The sequence below is a fragment of the Stenella coeruleoalba genome, assembly GCF_951394435.1.
Source record: "Stenella coeruleoalba genome assembly, chromosome: 17".
NCBI lineage: Eukaryota > Metazoa > Chordata > Mammalia > Artiodactyla > Delphinidae > Stenella > Stenella coeruleoalba.
In genome coordinates, this window is record NC_137163.1 from 2,467,541 (window position 1) to 2,494,375 (window position 26,835).

General features: G+C 53.4%; 1 protein-coding gene and 1 pseudogene across 3 annotated transcripts in view; one reads left to right on the forward strand and one right to left on the reverse strand.

The window, feature by feature from the left end:
- Positions 1-26,835, forward strand: part of SLC45A4 (solute carrier family 45 member 4) — a 72,822-nt gene that overhangs the window by 17,613 nt on the left and 28,374 nt on the right. For both annotated transcript variants that reach the window (XM_079902256.1, XM_079902257.1), the window contains exon 2: positions 22,632-23,275. In XM_079902256.1, coding sequence (XP_079758382.1) covers positions 23,032-23,275 — 244 coding nt within the window. In that variant the 5' untranslated portion in view covers positions 22,632-23,031. The remainder of the gene's footprint in view (positions 1-22,631; positions 23,276-26,835) is intronic.
- On the reverse strand, positions 8,484-9,495 carry LOC307176244 (small ribosomal subunit protein eS1-like; annotated as a pseudogene). The gene has a single exon. The product of its transcript is annotated as a small ribosomal subunit protein eS1-like (transcript).

Below are 26,835 nucleotides of genomic sequence, written 5' to 3' on the forward strand. Positions count from 1 at the left end.
GAATAGGAAGAACGGCTTATTTTTCAGAGTGGCAAATAAGGAAAAGAATGAAAGTATCTCGGAGTCTCTGTTTCCAGAGGCTCCCCCGGGAGGAATATTTTTATAGACACCAGACGTCCTCACCAGCCCTGGCCAACTTTCCATCCCGGGATGATGGGGTGTGCCGTGAGCTGGCTGGCGCCTGCCGGGCCCCTCCGCTCGCCTCTGAAGCCAGCACCTGCGCCTCTTGTCGCTGCGGCCAGCCGGCCTCGCTGGGGCCCGGGCTGCGTGCCTCTCAGCTCCCGCTGTGACTGCGAGCTCTCCTGGGACCTTCGCAGATCACAAACCTCAACGCGATTGGACTGCAGAAGGTCACTGTCATCCCTGAATCTCAGGGCACAGCAAGTGCTTATATAGCTGCTGTCAAAAGCCGGGGAAGCAGTGTGACCTCAGCCCTTGTTAAGGCAAGGCTGTGCTGTGAAGAGCACACAGACGTCCCACGGCTGACTCACTCAACCTTGGTAACGGGCACAGGGTCCATGCAGCACGTGTGTGACGTGTACAGCGGAGGCTCTGCCTCGTGTAGACGTGCGCGTGGCTGGCACGGACTGTGGTGCTGGACCACCAGGCACCGTCCGCCTGCAGCCTGACTTCATGTTGCCGTCGGGGTTGGAACTGCTCGGCATCTCGGGTCTCGACTGGGGGGCAAGTCCGGGTCTGCGTGGCCCTCCCTCTTCTGTGCCTTTAAGCTACGGAGCGGTCGTCATGGAAGAATCCCTATAGCTGTGCGGTGAGGGGACTGAAGCCCCTTTGCTGCCCTTTGTCCCGTGGCCCCGGGGTCCCCCTAAAAGTGTAGGAAGAGTTGGGAGCAACGTTGACCTGGGATTTCTGGAGAAGCTGAGACCTTGTAGGCTTCCTTGTTTGTGTTCCATGCTGCCTGCGTCTCCCGTGTGTCCCTGGGCACTGGACGGGAAGCGGGGGGTGGGGGTGGGGGGAAGCCCAGAACTTGGGGGCGGGGGCAGCTCCTGTGACCTTAGACACCGGCCTGCTTGGAGGGGCTGCTGCTGGCTCCCCACGGGGAGAAGCGCCAAGTGCCCCCAGCTTTTCTCAGCGTAGAGGCCCTTGACGTCCTTGGGGGTCCTAGGCTCGCCACCCTCGGCCCCCCCCAGAAGGCTCTGCATACAGCTCAGGACGTGCAGGGTCGTTTGGTGGTGAGGTTGTGGAGTTCGGATGTCGCAAGCTGTAAAGGAGCAGAGCTCAGGTGGTTGGGTGGTTTACCGATGATCCCCTGTACCTGCAGGCTGGCCAGAAACGCCTGCTGGCCGCCCGGCGCTGGTTCCACGCGGAGCCGGACCCAGGTCCCCTGCACCAGGCCCGCCCCGCTGGACTGGGCGGAGGCCGTCTGAACTTGTGCAGACCCTGTTCTGCCACCTCTCATTCTGGCCTCATCCAGCTTGTGCCACTTCCAGGCGGCCAGACAAACAGTAACCCTGGAGCCTTAGGCGGGAAAGAGACGAGTGCAGGCCCCAGACCTGCGGCCGCTTGCTCAGGCTCAAAGGCATAGCCGCCTCCACAGGGAAGGAGGTCGTCTGTTGCGTGCAGCCTGGGCCTTGGGCGATGAGGGGTGAAGTTGGCCACTCTGGAGGGCGAGGAAGGCGAGAGCAGAGGGACAGCAGAGGGGAGATGTGAGGGCGGGGTACCAGGAAGGCTGAGCCAAGACAACGTCCGAGGTGCCCCTCAGTCTGGCTACGCCTTGTGCTGGGGACAGAGGAGCAAGGGGCCTGGAAAGTCAGCGGGAGGGGGGGGAGTGAGTGATGCCCCCAGTGGGGGCAGTACAGCCTAGGGAGGGAGGAGGGGCCACAGGCTAAAGGGAACTGTGTCACTGGTCACAGGTTGCATGGGATGTGGCACACCTGTAGATTCTTCTTGTCGAGACAGGTGAGCATGCATATCGGGCTGTTGCGAGTTCACAGAGCCCTCCTCCAGCTCCGTTCAGGACAGACGGCCAGGTTTCAGAACTTTGAGGAGGCCCCGGTATGGGGGCACCTGGGAGGCCAGGAGGGGCTGGTGTCTCTGTCGCTGTCGTCCGGCACCCCGGCCTCCTGGCCCCGTTTCTCCTTTGAGGGTGGGGGAAGGGCTGCACCATGTCTGGCTCCTCCAAGCCGCCACCGTCTCTGACCTGGAGCCCGACGATTGTGGCTTCTTGTCCTGCTTCCAGAGGAGCTTCGTGGCCGTCCTCACATTTGCTCCAGGCTCCTTGAAGCCCCACGGCCCACCTGGGTGAACTCCGAGCTCTTGCCCTCCCAGCCCTGCGCGCCCCCGGTCTGCCTTGGGGCTCTGGACAGCACGCCTGACCCCCTCCCAGGCCTGCCCGCTGGGCTGTGCCGTCCACACGTGGGTGTCCCCATGGAGGGGACGGGCGGGTCACGGTGGAGGGAGCGAACCCACCTGCTCTTGCTGGAAGCCCCGTGGCCGGTGGCTGCTGGGGGCAGGCAGCGCGGACACAGGATACCGCGTGGTCTAGGCCAGGGCGCCTCCCCTCAAGGCACCTGAGAGTGGGGGTGGGAGGGTCAGAGGGAAACCCTCACCTAGACGTCCAGTTGCCCGCCCTGCTTTCCGCTCTCCCACTCTCCAGCACCTGTTTACACACCTCCTTGCTGGTCATCCTAGTGGTAGGGCAGGTACTGTGCAGGAGGCAGGGTTGTGGGTCAGCGGCTCGGGACCTTCCTTGACAGAGAGAGGCTGCACTTGGTTCTGCTAACTGAGTAGGACCCTCAACCTAAATTGTTTTACTAATAAATATTTATCTTTCCTAGTGACCATTCTGGGTAAAAATCCTCAGAAAACTGACGGCATCGTCATTATTAGATTACTTTTTAATTCTTCTGGGCCATTCAAACCAAACTTAAATTCTCAGTTAGCCGGTTCCCGGTTGTTTTGGTGATTTGTGTTCTTTAGGACTAAGTACCTGAACAGCGCATCCTCTGCAATGGAGGCGAACAAAGGGTTCCATTCGCCAGGGAGTTTTCAGCACAGTCTTCTCCGAATGTGATCAGAGGTGCCCGTCCTCCTTCACAGCCCTGAAGCAGCAGCATTATTCCGCATCACTGCGTTATTCTGCATGACGCATCGTGGTATTATTGCATCCCCCAAACTGTGTGTTGGTGTGGCCGCCACCTCCAGGTGTGGGATCTGCAGGCAGAATGTCTGAGTCACAGCTGTTACCAGCGGCTTGGCATCCACATCTCTGCACCGTTTCCTGCCGTCGAGTTCAGAAGCTCAGCTCGTTTCCGGAGCGTTTTGAGCTAACTCGTGGGATGCTGAGACTCTTGAGGCTGCCCTGCTCTGTCTCGGAGGGAGCATGGCATCTGAGGAGCCAGGATGTGGGGGTCCAGGTCTGTGGGACCCCGGCTGAGTCTTCTGTCCCACCCCTTTTGCAGCCACTCCCTGAGCCACCTGCTTCGGGGGAGCCTTTCGCGTCCCCTGGTGATGCCTTCGTCCCCTGTGCTGTGGCCGCCGTTGTGAGTTGGCATCCAGTTCCTGCTGAGTTCTAAGCTCACAGGCCCCCCGGGGGAAGTCAGGGTCAGTAACTTCTGGAGCCAGTCGTGGGAATTGGCCACAGAGCTGTGCCGCGCGCCCACCCGACTTGGCCACGGGGGTGCTGACCGACAGGGATCCCTGGGCGTCGTGTCAGCCCGCCCTCCCCTGGCTGCTTGCATTGGGCCACCCAGGCGGCCTACCTGTCTGTCAAGAAATTAAGTTTAAATCACAGTTAAGCTGGAACGCTCCTTGTTCACTTTCACCCCAACGGTCATCTTAAAATCTCTCCTTTTAATTAACTCCATTTTCCCTGCCAGGGTGGTTTGCAGACAGAGTACCTGTCAGGGGCCAGGAAGGGAGGCAGGGGCGCGGGGCCCGGGGCACGGTGGCTTTTGCTCCCGTCCGGTTACTGCTGTTCCTTCTTTTTTTCTTTGTAAACCTGCTTCTTTGGCAGCTTTCACTTCTCATGTAGGCTAGTCCCAAGCTAATATTTATCCTGCGAAGTATCTTAAAAATGCTGGAGGGCGAGTTATTTTCTGAGAGCTTTATCAATCTTTGAAAGAGAGTCATTGTTACATTGATAAACTGAGGCACTGCCTACAATGGCCAGATTGTGTTTGAACTTGCAACCTTTAACACAACAGTTAGTTTTTGTTAACAGATGGAATAGTGTTGGCTCTTCTTGTAAAGAGGTCTTTATCCTTGTGTTTTTTGTTTGTTACTGGCGTGCACTGGGAGAGGGGAGACCTGGCACAGGGGAGCTGGTTTTGTAATACATTCGGGTGTTCCTCATTTTATGATTGGCAGGCTTTTTAGGAATGTGGACTTTCGTACTCGGAGCCCTCACTTTTTATGAATTGTCCCTTTAAAAGTGGAGGTGCCTCCTTCCAATGGGAATACTGGCCTCGCCATGCAGTCTTCAAAGACCTGACAGCGCGCAGGGAAGGAAGAGTGATATAAATAACAAGAATGTGCAGTAGGCGGTATTACTTGTGAGTGGTCACCAGGTTTCAGGTCTAAAGGAAAGCACACTGAGAGTGAACTTAATAAAGAGCTTTCCTGAGGGTGTTATTTGTCAGTAAAAGGAACCACTTCTGGGTCTTCTCCAGAGCCCGTTTCCCCTACCTGGCAGCCCCGCTCGACTCTGGACTGGGTGGACTGGAGGCGGGGTGCTTCCTGGGGACAGGACGGTGCCAGGGGGCCCATGTCCACGCCCCCGCCCGGTGGTCCAGGAGCGAGTGTTGGGTGCAGGCTCAAGCGAGCAGAGGTGAGTCCGGAAGTGGGTCCTGCAGCTTGGGCACAGGGACAGACGTGGGGACTCGAGCGTGGCTGGTGGGGGGGTGGGTGGATAAAGTCTGGAGACGGAGGTCCGGAAGGGAGTTTAAAACGTAGTTACTGGGGGCTGGGAGCCCGGTGAGGGCGCGGGGCCGGGCCGGTGTGGGCAGAGGGGACTCAGGTGGGCTGCCCTGGGGACCAGAGGTGGGGGCATGTGAGGTGCCGCCCGTGGTGCCCTGCCCTGCGGAGGTCTCAGTCAGCACCGAGCACTTCCTCCTGGTCAGGCGACTCGCTGTTCCTCTTTTGTCTCTTGTCGTTCTGTCTGCCTCTGTCCCTCCCTCCTGACTCACCCCCTGAGCTGCACACGGAGCTGCCGTGGCCTGAGGGGGGTCGGGAGGCAGTGTGTGTCCGGGGTCTTCCTGCTGCCTCCCCGCGGTCACACGGGTTCATCCCTGCCCATGCCCCGGCGTCCCTGTGGGGTCAGCATCCACGTTTAAACCACTGATGGTTGACCGAATTGTTTGGGGGATGCACGGAGCTTCTACAGGGGAAAATGTGATTTCTTGCTCACATGACTCTCCAGGTCATCTTCTAGGTGTCTCTCAAGCACTATACATCTCCTGAACTTTTTCTTCTCCCCCAGTGGAAACTCTGTACCTCTTAAATCAACCAATCTACCTATCTATCTATCTATTTATTTACCTATGGAGGGATTCCAGCTTTTCATTTTTCCCCTTTTACACAAAACAAAGTAGAAGAGATAAAGTAGGATTAAAACTGCAAAAGTAGTTAATTGGTAGAACACATATACACAGAAAAAATCCGGATAGGAAGACAAGCTTATTTACAATGAGGAAGCACGTGCCTTGCGTTTATGTTTAATACATCTGGAAAGTCATCGTAAGCAGTAAGGTCCTGTGGTTAGTGCTGTGTGTTCTTAAATTTAACTCCTGTTTCTAGAGGTTGAAACACTGGTTCTGGTATGAGGATGCTCTGCTGGGCTGACCTGAGGGAGGTGTGTGTGTGTGTGTGTGTGTGTGTGAGTGAGTCCAGGGTGCAGCGTAACTGATTCGTGGATGGGAAGTGAGTGCTGTGTTTAAAAAGCGGTGACTTAAGAGCATTATCTTTCGTTTTCAGTAGAGGTAAAATCTACTCTGTTTTGATCCCTCTCGTCTCACAGGCGCATGCAGTGACTGTAATACATGTTCAGGTCGTGCTGTCCTGTGGCGTTTACATAACTAGATACCGTATGTTTATGCATCTGAGGATCCCATTGTGCCCAGGGAGGCTCGATGTCAACTATTTCCCCAGGTTTTAAATACTCTTGTGCTTCCCTCTCATAAACTTTTTTTTTTTTTTTTTTTTTTTTGCAGTACGCGGGCCTCTCACTGCTGTGGCCTCTCCCGCTGCGGAGCACAGGCTCCGGACGCGCAGGCTCAGCGGCCATGGCTCACGGGCCCAGCCGCTCCGCGGCATGTGGGATCTTCCCGGACCGGGGCACGAGCCCGTGTCCCCTGCGTCGGCAGGCGGACTCTCAACCACTGCACCACCGGGGTAGCCCCCCTCATGAACTTGTGTCCAGCTTAGTGGAAAGGTATCACTCTTTGGGCACTATCGGTGGTCATTCTTTGTATTTATGGTCTTACCTGTGGCTTCCTGACCATATTTGCATCCCAGTCACCACTGGATTGTGCCAGCATCAGGCACCCAGGTGGGGAGCCTGGTGGAGCTTGCTCGTCCCCCGGAACGGTAGAAGGAAGCACTTGTAGCCACATTTGGCAGCCCCTGTGTCGATTTGCACTGTGTGGTGTGGGGTATCGTTTTGCAGAAGGCAGCATATGTACTTCTGGCCCTGATTGTGTTAGGTGTGCTTGGAACCATCTAGCCCTTGCACCGGTGCTGGCGCTCACCTGGATGGCAGGTGCCTGGGAATTCTGGGCCTCCTTTCGGGCTCAGACTCTATTTCCCGCTGCTGTGTTCTTTTCTGTTTTTTTAAAAATAAATTTATTTATTCATTTGTTTATTCTTGGCTGCATTGGGTCTTCTTTGCTGTGCGCAGGCTTTCTCTAGTTGCGGCGAGTGGGGGCTACTCTTCATTGCGGTGCGTGGGCTTCTCATTGCGGTGGCTTCTCTTGTTGTGGAGCACGGGCTCTAGGCATGCGGTCTTCAGTAGTTGGAGCACGCGGGCTCAGGAGTTGTGGCACACAGGCTCAGGAGTTGTGGTGCGAGGGCTCTAGAGTGCAGGCTCAGTCCTGTGGTGCGCGGGCTTGGTTGTTCCACAGCATGTGGGATCTTCCTGGACCAGGGCTCGAACCCGTATCCCCTGCATTGGCAGGCGGGTTACTAACCACGGTGCCACCGGGGAAGCCCCCACTGCTGTGTGTTGGCTGTGTTCTCAGCTCCGGCAGGAGGCAGCCCCTAGATGGAGGGCAGTGCTTAGTCCTGGGGTGTCAGCACCCATGGTTAATGAATGAGAAAGAAAAGGGGCTTGTTGGTGTTTGCAGCCTTGGGCCTGGGGAGTCTGGTGCCCTCTGGGCTGCAGGCAGGGGAAGATGCTTTGTAACCCCTGGACAAGAAGTAGAGCTCCTCAATCCAAAGTGGACCTGTTTCAGACCTTGCTGCAGGGCTTTTCTGTCTTGCCAGCCACTCTTGGCCTGGAGAGAAAAGAGCTGACCCTGACTCCTTGCTGGTAGTCGAGGCTGACCATGAGTACCCCTGAGTGCAGTGCATTGTGGGCGAATCTGTGATGAACAAAGTAGGCGGTGGTGCAGCTAGGGGCGGGTGTCTGACGTCGGTCCAGTGGGGAGAAGGCTAAATAAAGCAGAGATAAATCTGAGCGCCAAGAGGGGCGATAGGTGTTAGCGAATGAAAAGCCCCGCGGTTGAGATTGGAAGCTGGAGTAGCCACCGAGTGAAGGGTCTGGCCAGGGACACAGGAGGGGGGAATAGCCTCCATGTACCAGCATGTTTGGGAGGGATCTGCTGTGTTCCTGGGTGCGGCTATAGAACAATCTTGAGTCACTTTATTGCTGGTGTCAGATTGGGGAAAGCTTCTGAGATGCTTCTTGGTGATCAGTTTCGAGTCCGTACCAGCTTTCCGTGGACCTGCCAGCAGCTCAGTGAGTCCACAGGTGGCTTTTCAAACCTGCCACCCCTGCCCCTCCTCTCCCATCCAACCCTCTCAGGCTGCGTGGCGTTGCAAACCTCTCTCTGCACTGTCTAGGCCATCTGAGATTCATCTTCGTTGTAGAACACTCCTGAATATCATTCCACATATCAAGGTCTTATGTGATGTTTGGATGGGGCAACCGGAAAAATCTGTTACCTTTTTTTAAATTAAAAAATAATTTGGGGTTCTACAGAAGCAATAAGTGTAGATAGATAGAGAGATAAAATGATGAATCACTCAGAATACCTCTGCATCCATGCCTTAAAAAAAAAAACGGGACCATAATGTGTACTTGACTTATAACCTGCTTCTTCCCCCCCCGCCCCCCACAAGTAAGGTCTTTTATTTGTCACCATTAAAAGTCTGATTTTTTTTTTTTGCGGTACGCTGGCGTCTCTCCCATTGCGGAGCACAGGCTCCAGACGCGCAGGCTCAGCGGCCATGGCTCATGGGCCCAGCTGCTCCATGGCACGTGGGATCTTCCCAGACCTGGGCACGAACCCGTGTCTACCGCATCGTCAGGCGGACTCTCAACCACTGCACCACCAGAGAAGCCCAAAAGTCTGATTTTTAAACAGATTCTTGGACTGGTGGCTCATATCCGACAGCTCGTTCAACTTTAGCACCTGTCTCATCCCCAGTAGCTTTTCCAGAACTACTACCTTCACCATGTAGCCCCATGAGTTTTCCCAATTCAAACTTGGGCTTCTTTAGCATTTTTACTTTTCTAACAAAGACTTGATGGAGTGGATAAATAGATTGGCAGGCCTTTTTCTATGTCTTTTTCAATGCTGTCTGGAATCAGTTTATCGACCACCTCTTTCAAGTCATTTGTCTGCACCTCTCGGGTCACGATTTCCATCATCATCTTGCGGATCTGGCGGACCTGCTGGTGCCGGGCATAAGAGGTCTTCTGAATCTGATTGTTGCTTTTTTTAGTAAAACCCACACAGAATAGACGAAGCAAATAACCATCGGTAGTCTTGACATCAACATGAGGTTCAATCATGGTCTGCCATTTTTTGACCGTGGAGCACGTTTTGTTACGGGTAAGATAGTAAGATCCATGCCCTGGGAATTAGTCAGGGAATTTTTGCCCTGAACATCCTCAGTAATAAGCTTGATTTTCTAAATGCAACTTCATCATTCTGCAGATCAGCAAGGCTCACTGCAAGCACACGACCCTTGAGGCCATCAGATGTGATTTTGGTTCCGTGAGTTCTCGTGACTCGTGTTTTCCCAGTATTTCTTATATTGAACATAGGTGGTGCTTTCACATCACACTAATCTTTCTCAGAAAATGGGCCAGCCGCTGTCTTCTCGGCTCCCTCTTGACCGCCTTTCGTGAGGCGCTTGTTCTTTCTGACTGCCGTGGTGCTTGCTGCTCCGAGAGCCAAAAGGGCTATAATCTGCTTTTTTCTACCTAATTTTCGGCACGTTTCCATGTCAACAGGTAATCCCACAATGTGGATTTTGTGTCAGGATCTGCCTTACTTTATGTGACCAGGTCTTTTTTGGACACTTGCAGGTTTCTCGGTGGCGTAATCAGCATCCCTGTACAGGGCTTTGCTTTCCAGAGAGTTCCAAAGAGCAGACTTGCAGGATCAAAGGGCGTTTACATCTTAAGGCTTTTTATACATACTGAAAGCACTGCAGTTTGTTTTTAAGGAAGACCTTGGGAGTAGGAGTTTATTAATTAATTACTTAATTTTTGACTGTGTTGGGTCTTCGTTTCTGTGCGAGGGCTTTCTCTAGTTGCGGCAAGCGGGGGCCACTCTTCGTTGTGGTGCACCGGCCTCTCACTATCGCGGCCTCTCTTGTTGCGGAGCACAGGCTCCAGACGCGCAGGCTCAGTAGTTGTGGCTCACGGGCCTAGTTGCTCCGCGGCATGTGGGATCCTCCCGGACCGGGGCACGAACCCGCGTCCCCTGCATCGGCAGGCGGACTCTCAACCGCTGCGCCACCAGGGAAGCCCCAGCAGTCATTTTTGGTGGAGCCGGGACTGTCATGATTAATTGCACAGGTGATGGTACTGCTTACTTTGAGCACTTCAGCTTCCGGGGTCCCAGGAAAGCACTGGTTCTGGATAGCTGACCTTTCCAGGCAGCAGGGGGATTCAGGTACCAAACTGGGTTTCTTCCTCACAGAACATCGGGGGCCTCGCAGGTGAAGGGGTTACCCCTCTCTGTAGAGGGGAGGACCGATTCCGTGAGCTTGCAGTCTGATTGGCACCATTCGGGAAGCTCCCTCCTGCCCCCTCCCCCTTCGTGGCAGCTGTCCTGTGCGCTCCAGCCGGTTCCCTGAGCTGGGCCGAGGAAGCCACTGCCTTGCCTTCCCCTGTCCCCTGCCTGCAGTGGGCCTGAGGCCCAGCACAGGGGCTCCCCGATGGGGAATGTCCTTGGACCGCGCCTCCCTCTGGGTAAAACCGACTGTAGGTAACCATGAGTTGGTGGGAGGGTTTTTGAAGGGTGTAGAGACTTCACAAGGTCTGCAGTGTGGCTTTAGACCACGTTCTTGGTAGCTCAGCAGTGCCAGTCTGTCCTGTAAATGGTGCAGGCATGGCTCATCCCCTCTGTGTGGAGTCCTGACCTTCAGCCACATTCAGGTGTGCAAGGGTCGGGGCGGTGACTGCAGAGTGCTGGGTGGTGGTGGTGGTGGTGGTGTTGTTTTAATTTATTTTATTTTTATTTATCTTTGGCTGCATTGGGTCTTTGTTGCTGTGCACAGGCTTTCTCTAGTTGCGACGAGGTGGGGCTATTCTTCATTGCGGTGTGCGGGCTTCTCATTGCAGTGGCTTCTCGTTGCGGAGCATGGGCTCTAGGCGCATGGACTTCAGTAATTGTGGCACGCGGTCTCAGTAGTTGTGGCTCGCGGGCTCTAGAGCTCAGACTCGGTAGTTGTGGCGCATGGGCTTAGTTGCTCTGCGGCATGTGGGATCTTCCCGGACCAGGGCTCGAACCCGTGTCCCCTGCATTGGCAGGCGGATTCTTAACCACTGCACCACCAGGGAAGCCCCTGTTGTTTGTTTTTATGGTCTCAGAGAGTAAGAATGAATTTAACCCCAAACTAAAGCTGTGTATGTTCCCTTCATTCACCAAAATGTTACCTTTCAAAAAAAAACTAGTTTTGATTTTAACATTCCTCAAATATATTTCGTACTTCCTCTTTTGAAAACATTGACATTTTGTGTTTACCTGACACATGGACCGTAATTCACCTAATCCCATATTGTTAGACAGTTGAGTTGTCTCCAGTTCTCCTCTTGTAGCACCGCGTCCTTTTTTGCCTTAGGTACACGGAGAGTCTGGAAACTGCTTTGATTTGATATCCCACGTAAGTACCATCAGAAGGGTTCATTACATCTCGGCAGTCTTTAGCGGTATCCCTTAATTCTACCCGTCTTTGAGGTCTATTCTTTTTCCTTTTCGTTTTGGCCGTGCCGTGAGGCTTGTGGGATCTTAGTTCCCCGAGCAGGGATTGAACCCGGGCCCACGGCCGTGAAAGTGCTGAGTCCTAACCACTGGACTGCCAGGGAATTCCTTGTTTTTGATTATATGTATGTAACGTGAGGAATCTTTCTTTTCATTTTTTAAAAGTACCATTTGGTTGTCAGGAGTAGGCAGCTTGCCTGTCTCTTCCATATCGTGGATGACAGAACGTGCGTTTATTGGTACCTGGCCCTGCGCCTTAGATGAAGTAATGCGAAGTTTGGCATTTTAGGTGGAGCCTGGAGCTCAGTTTTCCTAGGCTAGCTGGGCTTCCAGGAAACACCCAGTTGAAAAGCATGCTGCTGTTTCCATGGTAGCCAAAGCTTCACTCTGACCCCAGCAGCTTAAACTAGCAAATTGATGCTAGAAGCATTCAGAAGAAGGGGAAGAAAAAAAAACCTCTGGCAGCTTTTTAATTAGAAAACAAAAACCCTCCTACTCACCTGATTGTGCAAATGAAGGAAAACCATGTAAAGGTCAGAGGTGAAAAGTTAGGTGAGCGGGTCTTTCTGTGTTTTCCTAAGAAGGTAACTGTTGCAGAGAATGTTTCCTTTGGGGACAAAGCAGTGTGTCCTTGTTTCAGTGCAATTTCCTCCCACATGAGCTTTCTGGGTGTCGGATGCTAGGCCTCGCTTTCCTTCGCGTGCTGGGAACAGTTTGCTTTAGTGGAAGGTGAGGACGGATGTTCTGTTCGGGAGCGTGCTGGAGTTCCGTCCTCATGCCGTGCCCTCTCGATTTTAGGAAGCAGGATAGATAGTATGTGCTTTGATAGGGTCCAATATTAAGCGCGTCTTCTGTCATGTAAGCTGTCACTAGAGTTTGCCGAGTTTGCTTCCACGTGCTTTTCTGCTTATTTTAACCTGACACTGCTTTTAGATGGTCCGGAGCGGCAGCCGCCCTGTCCCCGGGGCAGAAGGGCAGGGGCAGCACGGAGTCCTGTATGGTGCTCTCTGTGCTGGCGGGGGGCGGGCAGGGGGCTCCCACACACCTGGCATCGGAGCTGACCGGGGCTCCCCCGAGGTCCTCCGGTGGAGGAGAGCCGAGCCTTCCTTGCTCCTTCTGGACTGGAGTCAGGAAGGGGGGCGCTGGCTCCCTGGTGCTTGTCATGAGCTCCACGCCACTCACCCCCTCGTCCTGCTGTAGGTTCCTTTCCTAAGAGATGATGCAGTCCTCCATGTCTGGGCAGGGCTGCAACCGTGCGGGACCTGCAGCTGTGCCCTGTCCCTGGAGGTCCTAGGAATTCTTGGTAGGAGTTCGTGGCTCTGTTGGCAATTCTGATGTTCCCTTTTTGGATGAAAAGGGGGCTTCTGGAGTTGGGTGTGCTGTCAGAGAAAACCCAAGGCCCTGGGAGTGGAGAGAGCCAAGCTGCCTGGCGTCCTTTCCATCAGCGCCCTGCCCTTGGCCGGTTGCTTCGCAACTGGAGGGTCATTGTTCTCAGGGGCCTCTTGGTACCCTTCCAGGAGGGCTCTGCCCCTGGTGCGCTTCACCGCTGTGGGTGCGCAGCTGGCCCAGTTCACCCAGCGTGCTGGGCGCACACGGATGGGCTCGGGCGTGCCTGCCAGACCCTCTGCAGGGAGCACCGTGGGCCGAGGCTCTTCCCCTCTGGTTTAGATGTGACCTCACTTGTCCTTTAGGTCCATCTGAGCCCCTGCCTCCCATCCTGCTCTCTGGGGTCACAGATGTTGGCCGGGGTGGGGGAATCAGAGGTGGTCCTCCTGCCGTGCTGGGGACCAGGAAGCCCAGGGCTGGCGGAAGCCCTTTTGATGCCTACAGATTACCTCTGAGGAGGCAGGGCCAGCGCCGGCCTCCCAGCTGCTCGGGCACGAGTCTGCTTAGACGTGTTAGATGTGTTGGCTCCACACAGGGCACCGGGAACCCCGACAGGCAGGACGGCGAGGGTTTGGGGTGCGCCACACGTAAACCCCAACAGTGAGAGCCACTGCTCTTGCCTCATTGAAGACAGTGATTCCTGAAGAAACCCACATAGGCGTGACATTGTGAGATGCTGCGATCTATCTGGGGTGGGGTGGGGGGGTGACTTTTAACAAGTAGTTCTGAAGTAGAGTGTGTATTTTGAAAGTTTACTTAAATTGCAGTGTGCCAGTTTAGAGGCGCATAAAGAACGATCTCTACTATTCATTGGCATTGACACGTTGGCTTCTGCTTCCTATTCAAAAGAGCAATGGATTTTCCTCGAGCTCTGCGATTATCCTGCTCTCGTCTCTAAAGGGGGAGGGATTTCTAAAAGTTGGTTTTTCTTTTTTGAACGGAGTAATCATGCTTAGCCTGGTCCTCTGCCTTCTGTGCTTGCGAATTCATTATTATAAAGCCATCCGGGTGCCTGTGCCCACCCAGAGTGACCCAAGCTGCTCCTCGGTTGGCCCGTGGATGGGCGGCCCAGGCACACTTACCTCCTGCAGGGAGCGCCTTCTCCCTTCCCCGGGGTGCCAGGGTGGGAGGAAGGTTGGGATGCTGGTGTTGGGTGCCCCCCGGGTCTGATGGCTCCTGAAGGCAAAGAGAGGGCCCAGGCCACCTCCAAGGGTGCCGCGCTGCCAGGACCTTGACAGCCGGGACCGTCTGTCCTGCAGACACACAAGAGGCGCTGAGTCCACGGCTCTGAGAGCTCACGGTGGGTGTGGCGTGTGCCGAGAGCCGCCTTGCAGGGTGCCCTCTGGTTGAAGAGACCGGGCACTGTCTGGGGAGGGATCAGGGTGCAGGGCTGGGCTGTGTAGTCAACAGAAGAGAAGCCCAGGAGAAGCGAGCTGGATGCCTGCAGTGCCCAGGCCCGGGCTGTCTCTGCTCATTGCGGGCTACTCATCCCTTGGGAGGCACTTTAATTAGACTGACTTGTTACGGTGTAGCAGTAGTTTCATCCCCTGGCGCCCTGGGGCCCCTTTCCAGATTTCTTTCCATTCAGTCTCTTAATACTCCGAATATTTGACAGACACACATATGCACGCACAAGAACACACACAGTCACATCCCTCCTCGTCCCCCCCACCCCGACTTCACAGCAGACAGATGGAAAGGAGCACAAGTCAAAAGGGGCGTCAGGTCTGGCGGGCGTCACGTTCGGTTTCTGAAGTGTCCTTGACTAGGTCTCGTGACACAGAACGCTCAAAGGCTGGGTTATGAAGAGGTAAGTCGTAGATCAGCTTTTGGTCATTTCTATCTAGAGGGGCAGTGCGCTGGCCGGCCGGGACCCTCGAGAGCGAAGGGGGCATGGCCGCCGGTGTGCCTGCAGCCAGTGGCTCACACTTGGAGCGAGTTGGCCCACGGGTTCTTGGGCCCTTCCGCAGAGTTCTGTCTCGGTGGGCCCAGGTGGAACCCAGGGATCTACTTGTTTCAGACAGATTCAGAGTCTCAGTCCATTTGGCTACCGTAACAGAATACCGTAGACGGGGGAAGTCTGTCTTGGGGGGCCTGCTTCCTGGTTCATAGATGTCTCTGGGGTCTCATAAGAGCACTGATCTCATTCACGGGGCTCTGCCCTCATAACCCGGTCACCTCCTGGAGGCCCCGCCTCCTAAGCCATCACCTTGGAGGGTAGGGTTTCAACGTGCGTATCTGAGGGGGACACAGACGTTCAGGCCAGAGCACACACTAATCCACATGGATGTTGGGCCGTGTGTTAAACATGTCTAGTTTAAGTCTATGTTAATTTTATAATTCTTTAGCCCAAATACGCTAGACTAGAGGCACATTGGAGTGAGTGATCACAGGAAAGTGACACACATAATACCTGAGGCAGGTCAATTCGCAACTGGATAGTTTCAGGTGTGAGAAAGGGTCCCCAAGTCATGGCACGACCACCTCTTCATGCCTTTCTGGTCAGATGTGTTTGACTGTGTCTTCTGTTTTTCTAATGTAAGGACACAACATTTAAAAAAAATAAACTTTATTTTTTAGAACAGTTTTAGGTCCACAGCAAAATTTAGCATAAAGCACAGAGTTCCTCCTGTAAACCCCCATCCTCAGACACACACAGCCTCCCCCATTACCAGCTTCCCCCGCCAGCGTGGTGTGTTTGGTAAATGGTCGATCCTCCATCCACACGTCCTAATCCTCGAGAGCCCAGAGTTGACGTTGAGGTCGCTCTTGGTGGTACGTTCCTGGGTTTGGGCACACGTGCAGTGCCGTGTATCTGCCATTAGATAGTGGTGGTTTCACTGCCCTAAACATCTGTGCTCATTCTTTCCACCCTCATGCCACACACACGGCGGGTGGCAACCACTGGTCCTTTTACTGTTTCCGTAGTTTTGCCTTTTCCAGAATGTCATGTAGTCGGAATCCTCTAGCGTGTGGCTTTCTCAGGTTGGCTTCTGTCACTTAGTAATGTGCGTTTAAGGCTTCTCCATGGCTTTTCATGGTTTGATGGCTCATTTCTTTTTGGTGCTGGATACTGTTTCATTGATGTATTTATTGATTCACCTACTGCAGGACATCTTGGTTGCTTCCAAGTTTTGGGCATTATGAACAAAGCTGCTGTAAACGTCCATGTGCAGGTTTTTGTGTGGACCTAAGTTTTCAGCTCCTTTGGGCAAATACCAAGGAGCACGATGGCTGGATCGCATGGTAAGAGTGTGTTTAGTTTTGGAAGAAGCTACCAAACTGTCTTCCAAAGTGGCTGCACCATGTTGCGTTCCCACCAGCAGTGAACGAGGGTTCCTGTTGCTCCACAGAATCGCCAGCGTTCGGTGGTGTCAGCGCTCTGGACTTTGGCCATTCTAATAGGCGTAGAGTGGTATCTCATTGTTTTAATTTGCATTTCCCTGATGTCAGATGATATGCAGCATCTTTTCAGGTGCTTATCTGCCATCTCCGTGTCCCCTTTGGTGAGGTGTCTGTTCAGGTCTTTGGCCCATCCTTTTTTGTTTGTTTAAAATGTAAATTTATTTATTTTTGGCTGCGTTGTTGCTGCATGTGGGCTTTCTCTAGTTGCAGCGAGCGGGGGCTTCTCATCATGGTGGCTTCTCGTTGCGGAGCACAGGCTCTAGGCATGCGGGTTTCAGTAGTTGTAGCACGTGGGCTCAGTAGTTGTGGCTCATGGGCTCTAGAGCGCAGGCTCAGTAGTTGTGGCACACGGGCTTAGTTGTCCCGCGGCATGTGGGATCTTAGTTCCCTGACCGGGGATCGAACCCACGTCCCCTGCCTTGGTAGGCAGATTCTTAACCACCGGACCACCAGGGAAGTCCCGAGAGGAAATAACTTTATAAACAAATTTACCAGAATGTTTTTTCTTTCTTATCAAGGGTACTTTGACCTTGCTTGATTTGATGTTATACCTTTTTAACTCTTGGTCCAAAAGCTGGTCTTCTGTGTGGTATGCAGGTGTCGTTGGTCCGGTTTCCCCGGCTTCTGTGTCGACCTAGATTAGTGTTGTGTGCTGCAGAAAGTTAGGAAAGTCAGATGGGCTCAGCTGAGGCTAATAGTTGGCGATGTCTTATGAAGATACTAGCAGTTGTAGTGGATTTTCCGAGGGTAGAGATGCCTGCTTTAAATGGTGCGTGCAGTGCACAAAGCCACCAGGCACCGCGCAGCCCGCGCCGCCCGTCTCCCGTGCCTGGAAGGCTGCACGCACGCCTGCACGTGCGGGCCCGTGAAGGGAACAAACGTGCGTTAACCCCCCTTCGTCCATTTTCCAGCACGTGTGGGTCACTGACCTTCGTTACCGCATTCACACAGAGTATTGTGATTGTCATGTAGCCTCTTCACTGTAACTGAAGCTGGGATTGCCTGTCAAAAATTAGTCTGGGGGCTTCCCTGGTGGCGCAGTGGTTGAGAGTCCGCCGCTGATGCAGGGGACACGCGTTCGTGCCCCGGTCCGGGAGGATCCCACATGCCACGGAGCGGCTGGGCCCGTGAGCCATGGCCGCTAAGCCTGTGTGTCCGGAGCCTGTGCTCCGCAACGGGAGAGGCCACAGCAGTGAGAGGCCCACGTACCGCAAAAAAAAAAAAAAAAAAAAAAATTATTCTGCAGTTAACTTTCTGATGACGTGACACAGCAAATGGTAGGAAGTCACGTGCTTTGGCACGAGTTACCCTTAAATTAGAAACAGGACAGTAGGGGAAGTTGTTGATTGGAACAGTTGTAGTTTCACTTGTCTCAGTGCACCTGCGAATCATAACCAAATCGTTTTCAGTGACAGCCCGGCAGGCCCTGCGGCAGGCTCCAGGGTGAAACCTGTCTTCGGAGGTCGTCTGGTTTCTTTGAAGAGCAGACGCCGGAACAGGTCACAACGCAAACTTCTCCACACTTTTCGGCAGCTCAAGAGGAGGCCCTTAGGAACACGCAGCGCAGCTGCCAGTGCTTTCGGGAAGCAGCAGCTAATCCTCCTTGCATTGCTTCAGGCTGTTGTCATTTAGCTTGGGCATGTGTTTTTACATTAGGTGCTTCAGAAGAGAGCATTTTCATGGCTTTAGGTATTATATAGTTAACAACACCAGCCTTTGTATGAAATAGCTTCCTTAAAGAAAACAGTTTGCCTGATGTAAGATTGCTTCACGGCACCATGTCATGAGCAGCGAATCCGGTTTTGTGTGTCCCTTCAGTCCCCTGGGCGTGGTGACACCCTGAGCGCAGGCGTCCTTACTCCACTCACGCCTTCCTTTTCTTTTTCTCAAAGCTGCCCTCCCTCCCTTTTCTGGCAGGGCAGAGCAGAGCACTGATGTCCTCAGTGGGGCCATCTGTCTTGGGGCCCTCAAGACAGAGTAAGGGTGGGAAGCTATAAAGGGAAGGCTTTCAGAGCCCAGGAAAGGTGCCTGCATGCCCCCTGGGTCCCTGTCCCACGCCCCGAGCAGGTGCTGTGCTTAGTTCAGACTGGGCCGGGGGTGGGGGTGGGGGGGCGAGTCCAATTCTCCATTCAGGTAAGCGGGGGACTAGATGCATGTTGGTAATGGTTAGATTTGCTGTTAATTTGGTTATAGTCTCCCTTTCCTCCATTTTCACTCAGTTAAAGAACTAGGTTATCAAATTAAAGTATAAAAATCGCTAGCATTCACTTGATGGGAAGGGACTCACATGGACTTTCCAGGGCATTGGAAATGTTCTGTGTCTCCACATAAACTAGTCAAAACTGATTGAATGGTACCTTTTCACCGAGTATAAATTATACCTGAGGAAATGAACAAGCACTCCTCCCCTTCACGTATGCAAACCAACCAGTTGGAAAATACAAAGGAAGAGAGAATCCCGTCTACAGTGGCCACAAGAAAGATAAACTAATTAGGAAGAAACTTAACAAGAAATGTGCAAAACTGTAGAAGGAATCTTTTGACATCCTCCCGAAAGGCACTGGGGTGGACTGGGGTACATGGAGAAACTGCCCTAAGGATGGCAGTTCTCCCTCGGCTAGTTTATAAAATCAGTGGAATCTCACTGAAAATACCAACAGCCCCCCTCCGCCCCCCGAGCTAGTCAAGCTCTTAAAGGTCACACACTCATGAAGCTCTTGCAAATAAAAAGGCAGGAGTGAAAAGGAGAGCTCTGGGAAGATAAGCTACAGAGGGAAGTGGCTCCCCAGACCTCAGGACCTGCTGGCGGCTCTGTCCTTGCATAGTGCCTTGCTGGGTGCGGGCAGACGGGCTCGCGGGACGGAGAGAACCGGGGATGAACCGAGACATATAGACCCAGTGCAGACGGAGTCAGTGTGAGATGATAAGGGAGAAATCTCCAAGTGCTGGGAGTGGACTTGTAAATAAATCATGTCGAGACAACCTCACGGCCATTGGGAAAATGGGACACAGCGAGGGTGGAGGGCCCTCCTGCCCTGCAGGCTGAGTTCTTCCCTCTGCCCCCCTCCCCTGCCAGAAACAGCGTCAGGGCAGGATCTGGGTGCTGGACGAGCCCCCCAACAGGTCACAGCCCCGCCCCAGCCCTGGGCAGGCTCCCCTTTTGAGAAGACGGTGCTCGTGGCCGGGGTTAAAGTGGGACCCATGGGTACGTCTGGAAGTGCACAGTCCCTGGGCCACCAGACTGGCCAGCAGGACACCGAGTGTGAAGCAGACTCCGTTGACAGGTTAAGCAGCTGTGCCCGCCCCTGGCTGTGAGGGAGACGGTCACCCTACCCTGGAGAAGTCCTGCGAGTGGAGGCGTCCAGCCAGGGGCTCCCTCCCTCTCCCTCACGTTCTTTCCAGAGGCCACTGTTGGACCATTCTTAGAAATTTAGTGGGAACCCCAAACAGGAGGGACTCGGGTGTGGTGACTTGCTTTGCATTGTAGAGGGGACACGCTTGCACTGACCTGGTGGTCTGTTGGCGTGCGGCTTTCCTAAGGACGCAGGGCCCTTTGCTCCCCAAGGGTTCGGTCTCTACCTCCTTGGCTTTCCCAGTAAGTTCAAGACCTCTTGCTTAGCCATCTTTAGCCGATTCCGCAGGCCCTTCAGCACGTGCAGCCGTAGGCCTGGGGTTGGAACCCAGAGCCTGAACATGATGGAGGCCAGGCAGCTGGCTGTGCTTCCTCTGCAGCCCCTCGCTGGCTCTTACCCACCTTCTCTTTGCAAATAAATACCAGGAAATGCCACCACCTGTGGCCTAGGTGATCGACGGGGAGGGAACAGGTTGCACCTCTTCCTGCTTATAAACCTGACCCTAGACGCCACCCCTCCTCGGGGAGCCAGTGCCTTGAGCTCACCTGCGCTTCCTGTTCTGCTTTGAGCAGAGGCTGTTTTAGGAAAACAAAGGGAAGTGAGTTCACTTCAACTCAAAGTGAAGTTGAGTTTGCAGCTTCTGGGCTAGCTGATTGATTCAGAGTGTGATAAGGTTTCAGCGTTTTTAGGAGAGCCTTTTTCCTGTCTAATAATAACCTTAGGGAACAACCATGCTCTGCAGGATGCTGTGGAGGCATCCTGGCTGCTGCAGGGCGCTGAGCCCATCCCTGACCTCCACTCTGAGCCTCAGTAGCAACCCCTCCCCCTAGTCGTGACGACCAAAAACATCTCCAGGCATCACCCAGGGCGGGGTCCCCAGGGGTGCCGGTTGGCCCCGGGTGAGACCCACGGCCTTAAAATAATTCGAGTGCGCCGTTACACAGCTTTATTGCCTACTTTTTAGCCGTTGCTGAAACGACTCCTAGCGGAGTTTGCTGTATTTCGGGCCTGAGTCTCAGGATAGATACACAGTGGTACAAGGGGTGATGGGACAGAACTGAAGGGTTTGATGATTATAATTGAGTCCTTAGCATTTCTGAGAAAACCAGTCACAGTCGTTCGGCCGGTCAGTCAGTGTTCAAGACACGTCTGGATGTTCTGTCTTCACATGAAAATGACCCCTTACCTAGTGGAAAAAGGCATTTAAAATCACTGACCCTGTTCTGGTGTAAGAGTGACACGTTGACTCAAGGGAAGGTCCCGAGATTTTTGTCTCAGGATGGGAATCACTCGAAGGGCAGGGGTGGGATGAGAACCGTAGGGTGTTGGAAGGTGTTCATGCTGGGTGTTTTGTTTTCATACTGTTTTGTTTACATTGTATATGTGAGAGAGTTTCATGGTAATGTTTTGTAAAAAGATTGTAGCAGGGTGCCAGTTTGGAAATACTTTTTTTCCCCTCAAATAAATTCACTCATTCATTCATGCATTTATTTATTTATTTTTGGCTGTTTTAGGTCTTTGTTGCTGCACACTGGCTTTTCTCTAGTTGCGGTGAGCGGGGGCTACTCTTCATTGCGGTGCGTGGGCTTCTCATTGTTGTGGCTTCTCTTGTTGCAGAGCACGGGCTCTAGGCACACGGGCTTAAGTAGTTGTGGCACATGGGCTCAGTAGTTGTGCCTCACGGGCTCTAGAGCGCAGGCTCAGTGGTTGTGGTGCACGGGCTTAGTTGCTCCGCGGCATGTGGGATCTTCCCGGACCAGGGCTCGAACCCGTGTCCCCTGTATCGGCAGGTGGATTCTTAACCACTGCGCCACCGGGGAAGCCCGGAAATGCTGGTTTTAATCCAGATACTGATTATACAGTAGAGAGGACATTTATAAACGTGATAGAAATCTCAGGTGTGAAGGCTGCAGTTTGGAATTGTCATTAAACTTGAGGCCTAAGAAGCAAATTTGTAGGTAGGATCACTTGGACCTGTGATTCCCTGGGAAGTTTGGGCTGAAGGAAAGAGAGCATGAGGAGACCCCAGCGTGGTGGAGTAGTGAAGCTGGGGTTCCGGAGCCCCAGGGTAGCAGCTCAGTGGTGCCAGCAGTCGGGCTGGGAACCCGCCATCACTTCCAGGGCTCCCTGAGGAGGGCACTCGGCGAAGGCCACCCCTTGATTTCTGGTCCTTTCTGGGGAGAAGGGGAGAAGGAGTTAAGATCATCTTGGGTTAAGTGAATATTAACCAGAAGTATTTTTATTTAAAACGATGGTTGAAAATTTTCAGTAAGCCCTCAGCTACCGACCTACCTTAACGTAACATCACATTTTCTGTGATTTCACCTCGGGTTGAACGGAAGCCGTGTCGGAAGGCCGTGTGCAGAAGAGCAAGGGTGTTACTGCATCCGTGCTCTGGCCTTGCACGGGGCAGACGGTTGCTTTCCTAAAACCTTTCTAAGGGGACGTTTCTAGTTAGGTTCTCGGCAATCCACACTTGGCAGTGGTGTGTTCATCCAGGTAGAGACAGCGTCACAAAGCTGGGTCGTAGGTACCGGGGTGGTGGAAACAGGATTGAGGGACGGGTTCCAGGGCCCCGTGGAATGTCCTGTGCGGGTGGGGGTCCTCAGGCCCCTCAACGTGGTGTTCAGTGTTCGGCACGCGTTGCGTGTATGTTTTTTCCCGGAGAGGCACTCTTTCATTTCATTAGCAAAGGGCTTCATAACAAACAGGTCAAGGACCACGGCTGTAGACGGCCCACAAAAGGAATCCAGCGCCTCAGGGTGGACTCTGAGCCTCCCATGTGCCCCTTCCCTGGGCGGGGTCCCCGCACCCAGCGGGCTGTCACTGCCAAGGAGCTCTCTTTCTGTCTCCCTTTCTCCCTTTGTTGTCCCGTCTCTATCCTCCCCCCACGATTGATTCCATGCAGGAAAATGTTGTTCTTCTAAAAACTGGGTTTTGTTTTCTCCGCAGATGACCTAGGGTAAGGACCAGTGAACGGAGGCCCATGGTCTCCGAGAGGCTGAGGACCAGCCCCTCGAGCAGGGCGCCCGGATCCCGGGGTGGGAGGCCCTGAGGCCCCGTCTGACCGGGCAGGGCTTTTCCTCTCTTGCAGATCAACCAGTCCCTCGATGGGGAGCGACGGCGGCCTACCTCTGTGTGTCACCTGCCCACCTCTCTGTAGCAAGGAAAGGAGCTTCAGCACTTCTTCAGTAATGATGATGAAACTGGTATTAACTGAATGGCATTTATGGATTTTTAACTCTAATTCACAGTAAACCAGCAAGCCATATGTTGAATCCAACCAAAAATCGTTCTATTCTGCTGCGTGTCTCATCCAATTGTGAGAAGTTTCGAGATACCTGTTTGTACAAAGAGGAATATAAGTATTATTACTTGCTGGAGGAACACACTGAAGCAGAAAGAGAAGACGTCTTAATTTATCCTTAAAGATATATGATAGAATTATTTATATAGGTAGAGTAAATATATATATATATATATTTTTGGTGGTAATGAAAATGGCCCCGCAGAATGCCGACTCGGAATCTCTGCGAGTTCAGGAGTTGCCGGTGCCCCTGCCGGACCTGCAGAAGCCGGGGAGCGCGGAGGCGGAGACGCACGACGAGACCGTCAGCGAGGGGTCCATAGACCGCATCCCCGTGCGCCTGTGGGTGATGCACGGGGCTGTGATGTTTGGCAGGGAGTTCTGTTACGCCATGGAGACGGCGCTGGTCACGCCGATCCTGCTGCAGATCGGTAAGTGCCGCCTGGGCTTCCACGGGGTCCTGGCCCCGGGCCTCACACGCCCGTGAGTGTCGGCACGCACACGGAGCACCGCACGCTGGCTGACGGCTGTCCCCGGCCTCCTCTCCCTTCAGCCTCCTCCGATGGGCTTTCCCCGTGTCCCCTGGCGGGGGTGGGGTGGGGTGGGGGGAGGTCCTCGGATGCTCTCGTGGAGTCAGAGGTCCCAGCCAGCTGGTGGCTGGGCGTTCGGGCGTGTGTGGCGTTCCCAAGCTCTGGCCCAGCGCGTGCCCACCTCCCCCGAGGTGCCTCCAGACGCGGCCACCAGCTGGGTAAGCCCTTGAACCCCGCTGCCCCTCACTCGTTCGTAAAGTGAGGTCAGTCGCAGACCAGCCCGGGTTGTTGGGCAGGAGACATGCCCGCCCTCAGAATAGGGCCTGGCTGAAGAAGACACCAAAGAATGCTGTGTGTGTTTGTTTGTTTTGTTTTACTTTCATCATATTGTTGTTATTATCGACTTAAATCTGAGTTTACTGTGGACTTTAGGTGGCTGAATGATGGATATTTCCAGAAATTCTCAGAGGTAACACTCAGGTTAGCATTACTAAGCCTGGTATATGAAAACGCTGGCATCCCTTCCAAATTACCACTGGGGGTGCCTTAGGCCCTAAAAATGTGGCCAGGGTATTTAATTTTCCCCGTTGTCTAAGAAAGTTTTAAAATCTGTAATTTTCCAACTGGATAAGGGGCCAAACTATTTAGAAGCATGTTTCATTCTAGAATTCCACATGTGTCTAGTAAAATATTTAAACAATCTATTTATTTTGGCTGTTACAGGAAAGTTTCTCTGAACGTGGTAAAATGTTTCTTGTTCAGAGAGCACAGGCTAAGGCCCAGCGTGGTGCAGATCAGTTAGAGAAGCATGCGGCCCCTTCAGTTATGAACAGGCCCCCTGGCGTCAGGGCGCTCTGCAGGCAGATGCACTTGGGCATTTCACAGCACAGCAGGTGCCGTACCTGTCTTGTCAGGCACGTTAATAAAGGAGCAGGCTCGTCACTCTTAGTGTTTAGGTTGCTGTGTTTCAACATGTTTTCCCTTTGGCATCGCCGGTGTTTTATTTTTCATCTTTAAAAATAAGAGGCCTGGGCTTCCCTGGTGGCGCAGTGGTTGGGAGTCCGCCTGCCGATGCAGGGGACGCGGGTTCGTGCCCCGGTCCAGGAGGATCCCACATGCCTCGGAGCGGCTGGGCCCATGGGCCATGGCCGCTGGGCCGGCACGTCCGGAGCCTGTGCTCCGCAATGGGAGAGGCCACAGCAGTGAGAGGCCCGTGTACCGCAAAAAAAAAAAAAAAAAAAAAAAGAGGCCTGAGAAAGTGGCCCGGATGAGTTAAGAACCTTTTCTGGAGAGTTGGGGGTGGTGGAGTGTGCACCACGTGGGTCACTCTTTGTTCTTTCATCCGTGTGTTGATCACCTCTCATTTACCCTGCTCACCTTCCTCGGGTGCCCACATGTGCCAGGCCACTGGGGGTGGATAGGGCGCCATGTCTGTCCCCGTGCGGCTTAGTCCTCGTGCTGGAGGTGGGGGAGTGATCCGCCTTTGCTGAGAGGAGAGGAGCTGGGGTGAGATGCCGGCCCCCAGAGGTTGCGGCACCCCCTCCCGGGCGGGCTGGGGAGACCTCTCAGGGTGGGCGGCTCCAGAGTGGCAGTGAGGCGAGAGGCTTGGAGACCACCTTTGTGGCCAGACCTCAGGATGGGGGTACATCCGGTGGCAGTTAATCTTACCAAGCATTTATTTTGTCCCTTTGATGTGCAGCGATGTGGGTTCGTGGGTTGAGGCCTTAACGAGAGCAGTGTGGCTAAGCTCATGGGGTCAGAGTCAGGCACATTATTTAACTTCTAGATCGTCTCACCGTGGTTATGGTGACAAGTACAGAATTCAGAACCTCTGATTACTGAGAAATAAGTTGGTAAGATTGGTAGAGATTTGGGAGCTCTTATTGCCACATTTCCTTGGTGATAAGTCATGTGTTTTGTGGCTCAAAACCCTGGAACCAGCACAGCTCCTTGGAACTTTCACACTTCACAGGCTGTGAGTCTCAATTTCCACACAACTTACATTTCATTGTTTGGTTTTGAGTATTTCGTGTATTACATGAGACTTGCATCTATTTTAGGTATTCCGGGGTAATACGTATTATGTGTTTTACTATATGATACGTAGGCTAGACATTAAGTGTAGCTTTTGAAAGTCGCAGGTACGTTGGTTCCACATGAACATCCAGAAATGGTGATGGGAAGAGGGAGGATTGTCACCACAGGTGGCCGTGACAGACGGACCCAAAGGAGATGAAGGTGACCCTTGTCACTGACCCTGAACACTGCATAGGTCATGGTCATGGGCAGAGCAGGACTCTGGACGGAGGCTGTTTGCACAGGTTAAAGGAATGCTGCTTAATGACAGTTGTTCCTAGATGGGCTTAGACTGCAAACAGACGACAGATGGCCAGTGTATTTCTCAGGGTTGTACTTTCATTATACTCTTAGGGGCAACATAGTATTCAGAGTTTTCTAATCTGAGTCAGAGCTTCTTAAAGTTGTCTGTCACACCCAGAGGTGTGGTGTTTATTACTGGATTTTGTATATTAATAATTATTAAAGCTGAAACAGTATTCTCCCACTCAGCGTGGACAGTTTGATCCCCTTGATAGACACATGTCTGCAGTTGGAACCAACACCACAGTTAAGACCAGGAATATTTTCATTGTCCCAGGAGCCTCCCTAGTGGCCCCTCACGTCAGTCCACCTTGACCCCCGTCACCACCCGCCCGCCTCTGTCATACATAGTTTGGCCCTTTCTGAAGTTCGTGTAAACAGCATCACAAGTCCATGGCCTGGTTTCTGCAGTGCTTTTGTGGTTGAGCCATCCATCCTGCTGCACTGACTACTAGCCCACTGAGTGGACCCACCCCGCCTTTGCTCTATTCATTCACCAGCTGATGGACAGGTGGATTGTTTCCATTTGGGAGCTGTTTTAAATAAAGCTGCTCTGACATTACCTGCAAGGCTCTGTGTGGACCTGTGTTTCATCTCTCATGAGTAGAGACCTCGGAGTGGGCGTCTGGCCGCACGGTAAGTGCCAGGGTTACTTTATAAGAGAAGACCGTTCCCTCCAGCCTCCACATCCTTCACGGCATTTGTGTTTCCCTAATGAATACTGACTCTCAGCAGCTTTCCGTGTGCTTAGTGGGCATTCGTGTGTCTTAGGTGAAGTGCGTGTTCACGTCTTTTGCTGACATTTCAGTCAGGTTGTTTGTCTTCTTAATGAGTTGTGAGAGTTCTTTATTAAAGAGTCCTTTATCAGCTATGACGCCCTTGGGCGTCTAGTTCTGTCCGAGGGATGATCCTGTCTTGCACGTCGCTTCTGCGGTGAGTGGCGGTTTAGATGTGATGACGCGCAGCCCGTCCCCGGGCCAGGCTCTTGTGGTCAGTGTGTGCGTGTCCCCTGCCCCCGGGGAGGCTCCGAGCAGCGCCCGCAGCGCCGTCGTCCCGTCACTGTTCCTGCAGGTCCCCGCCCT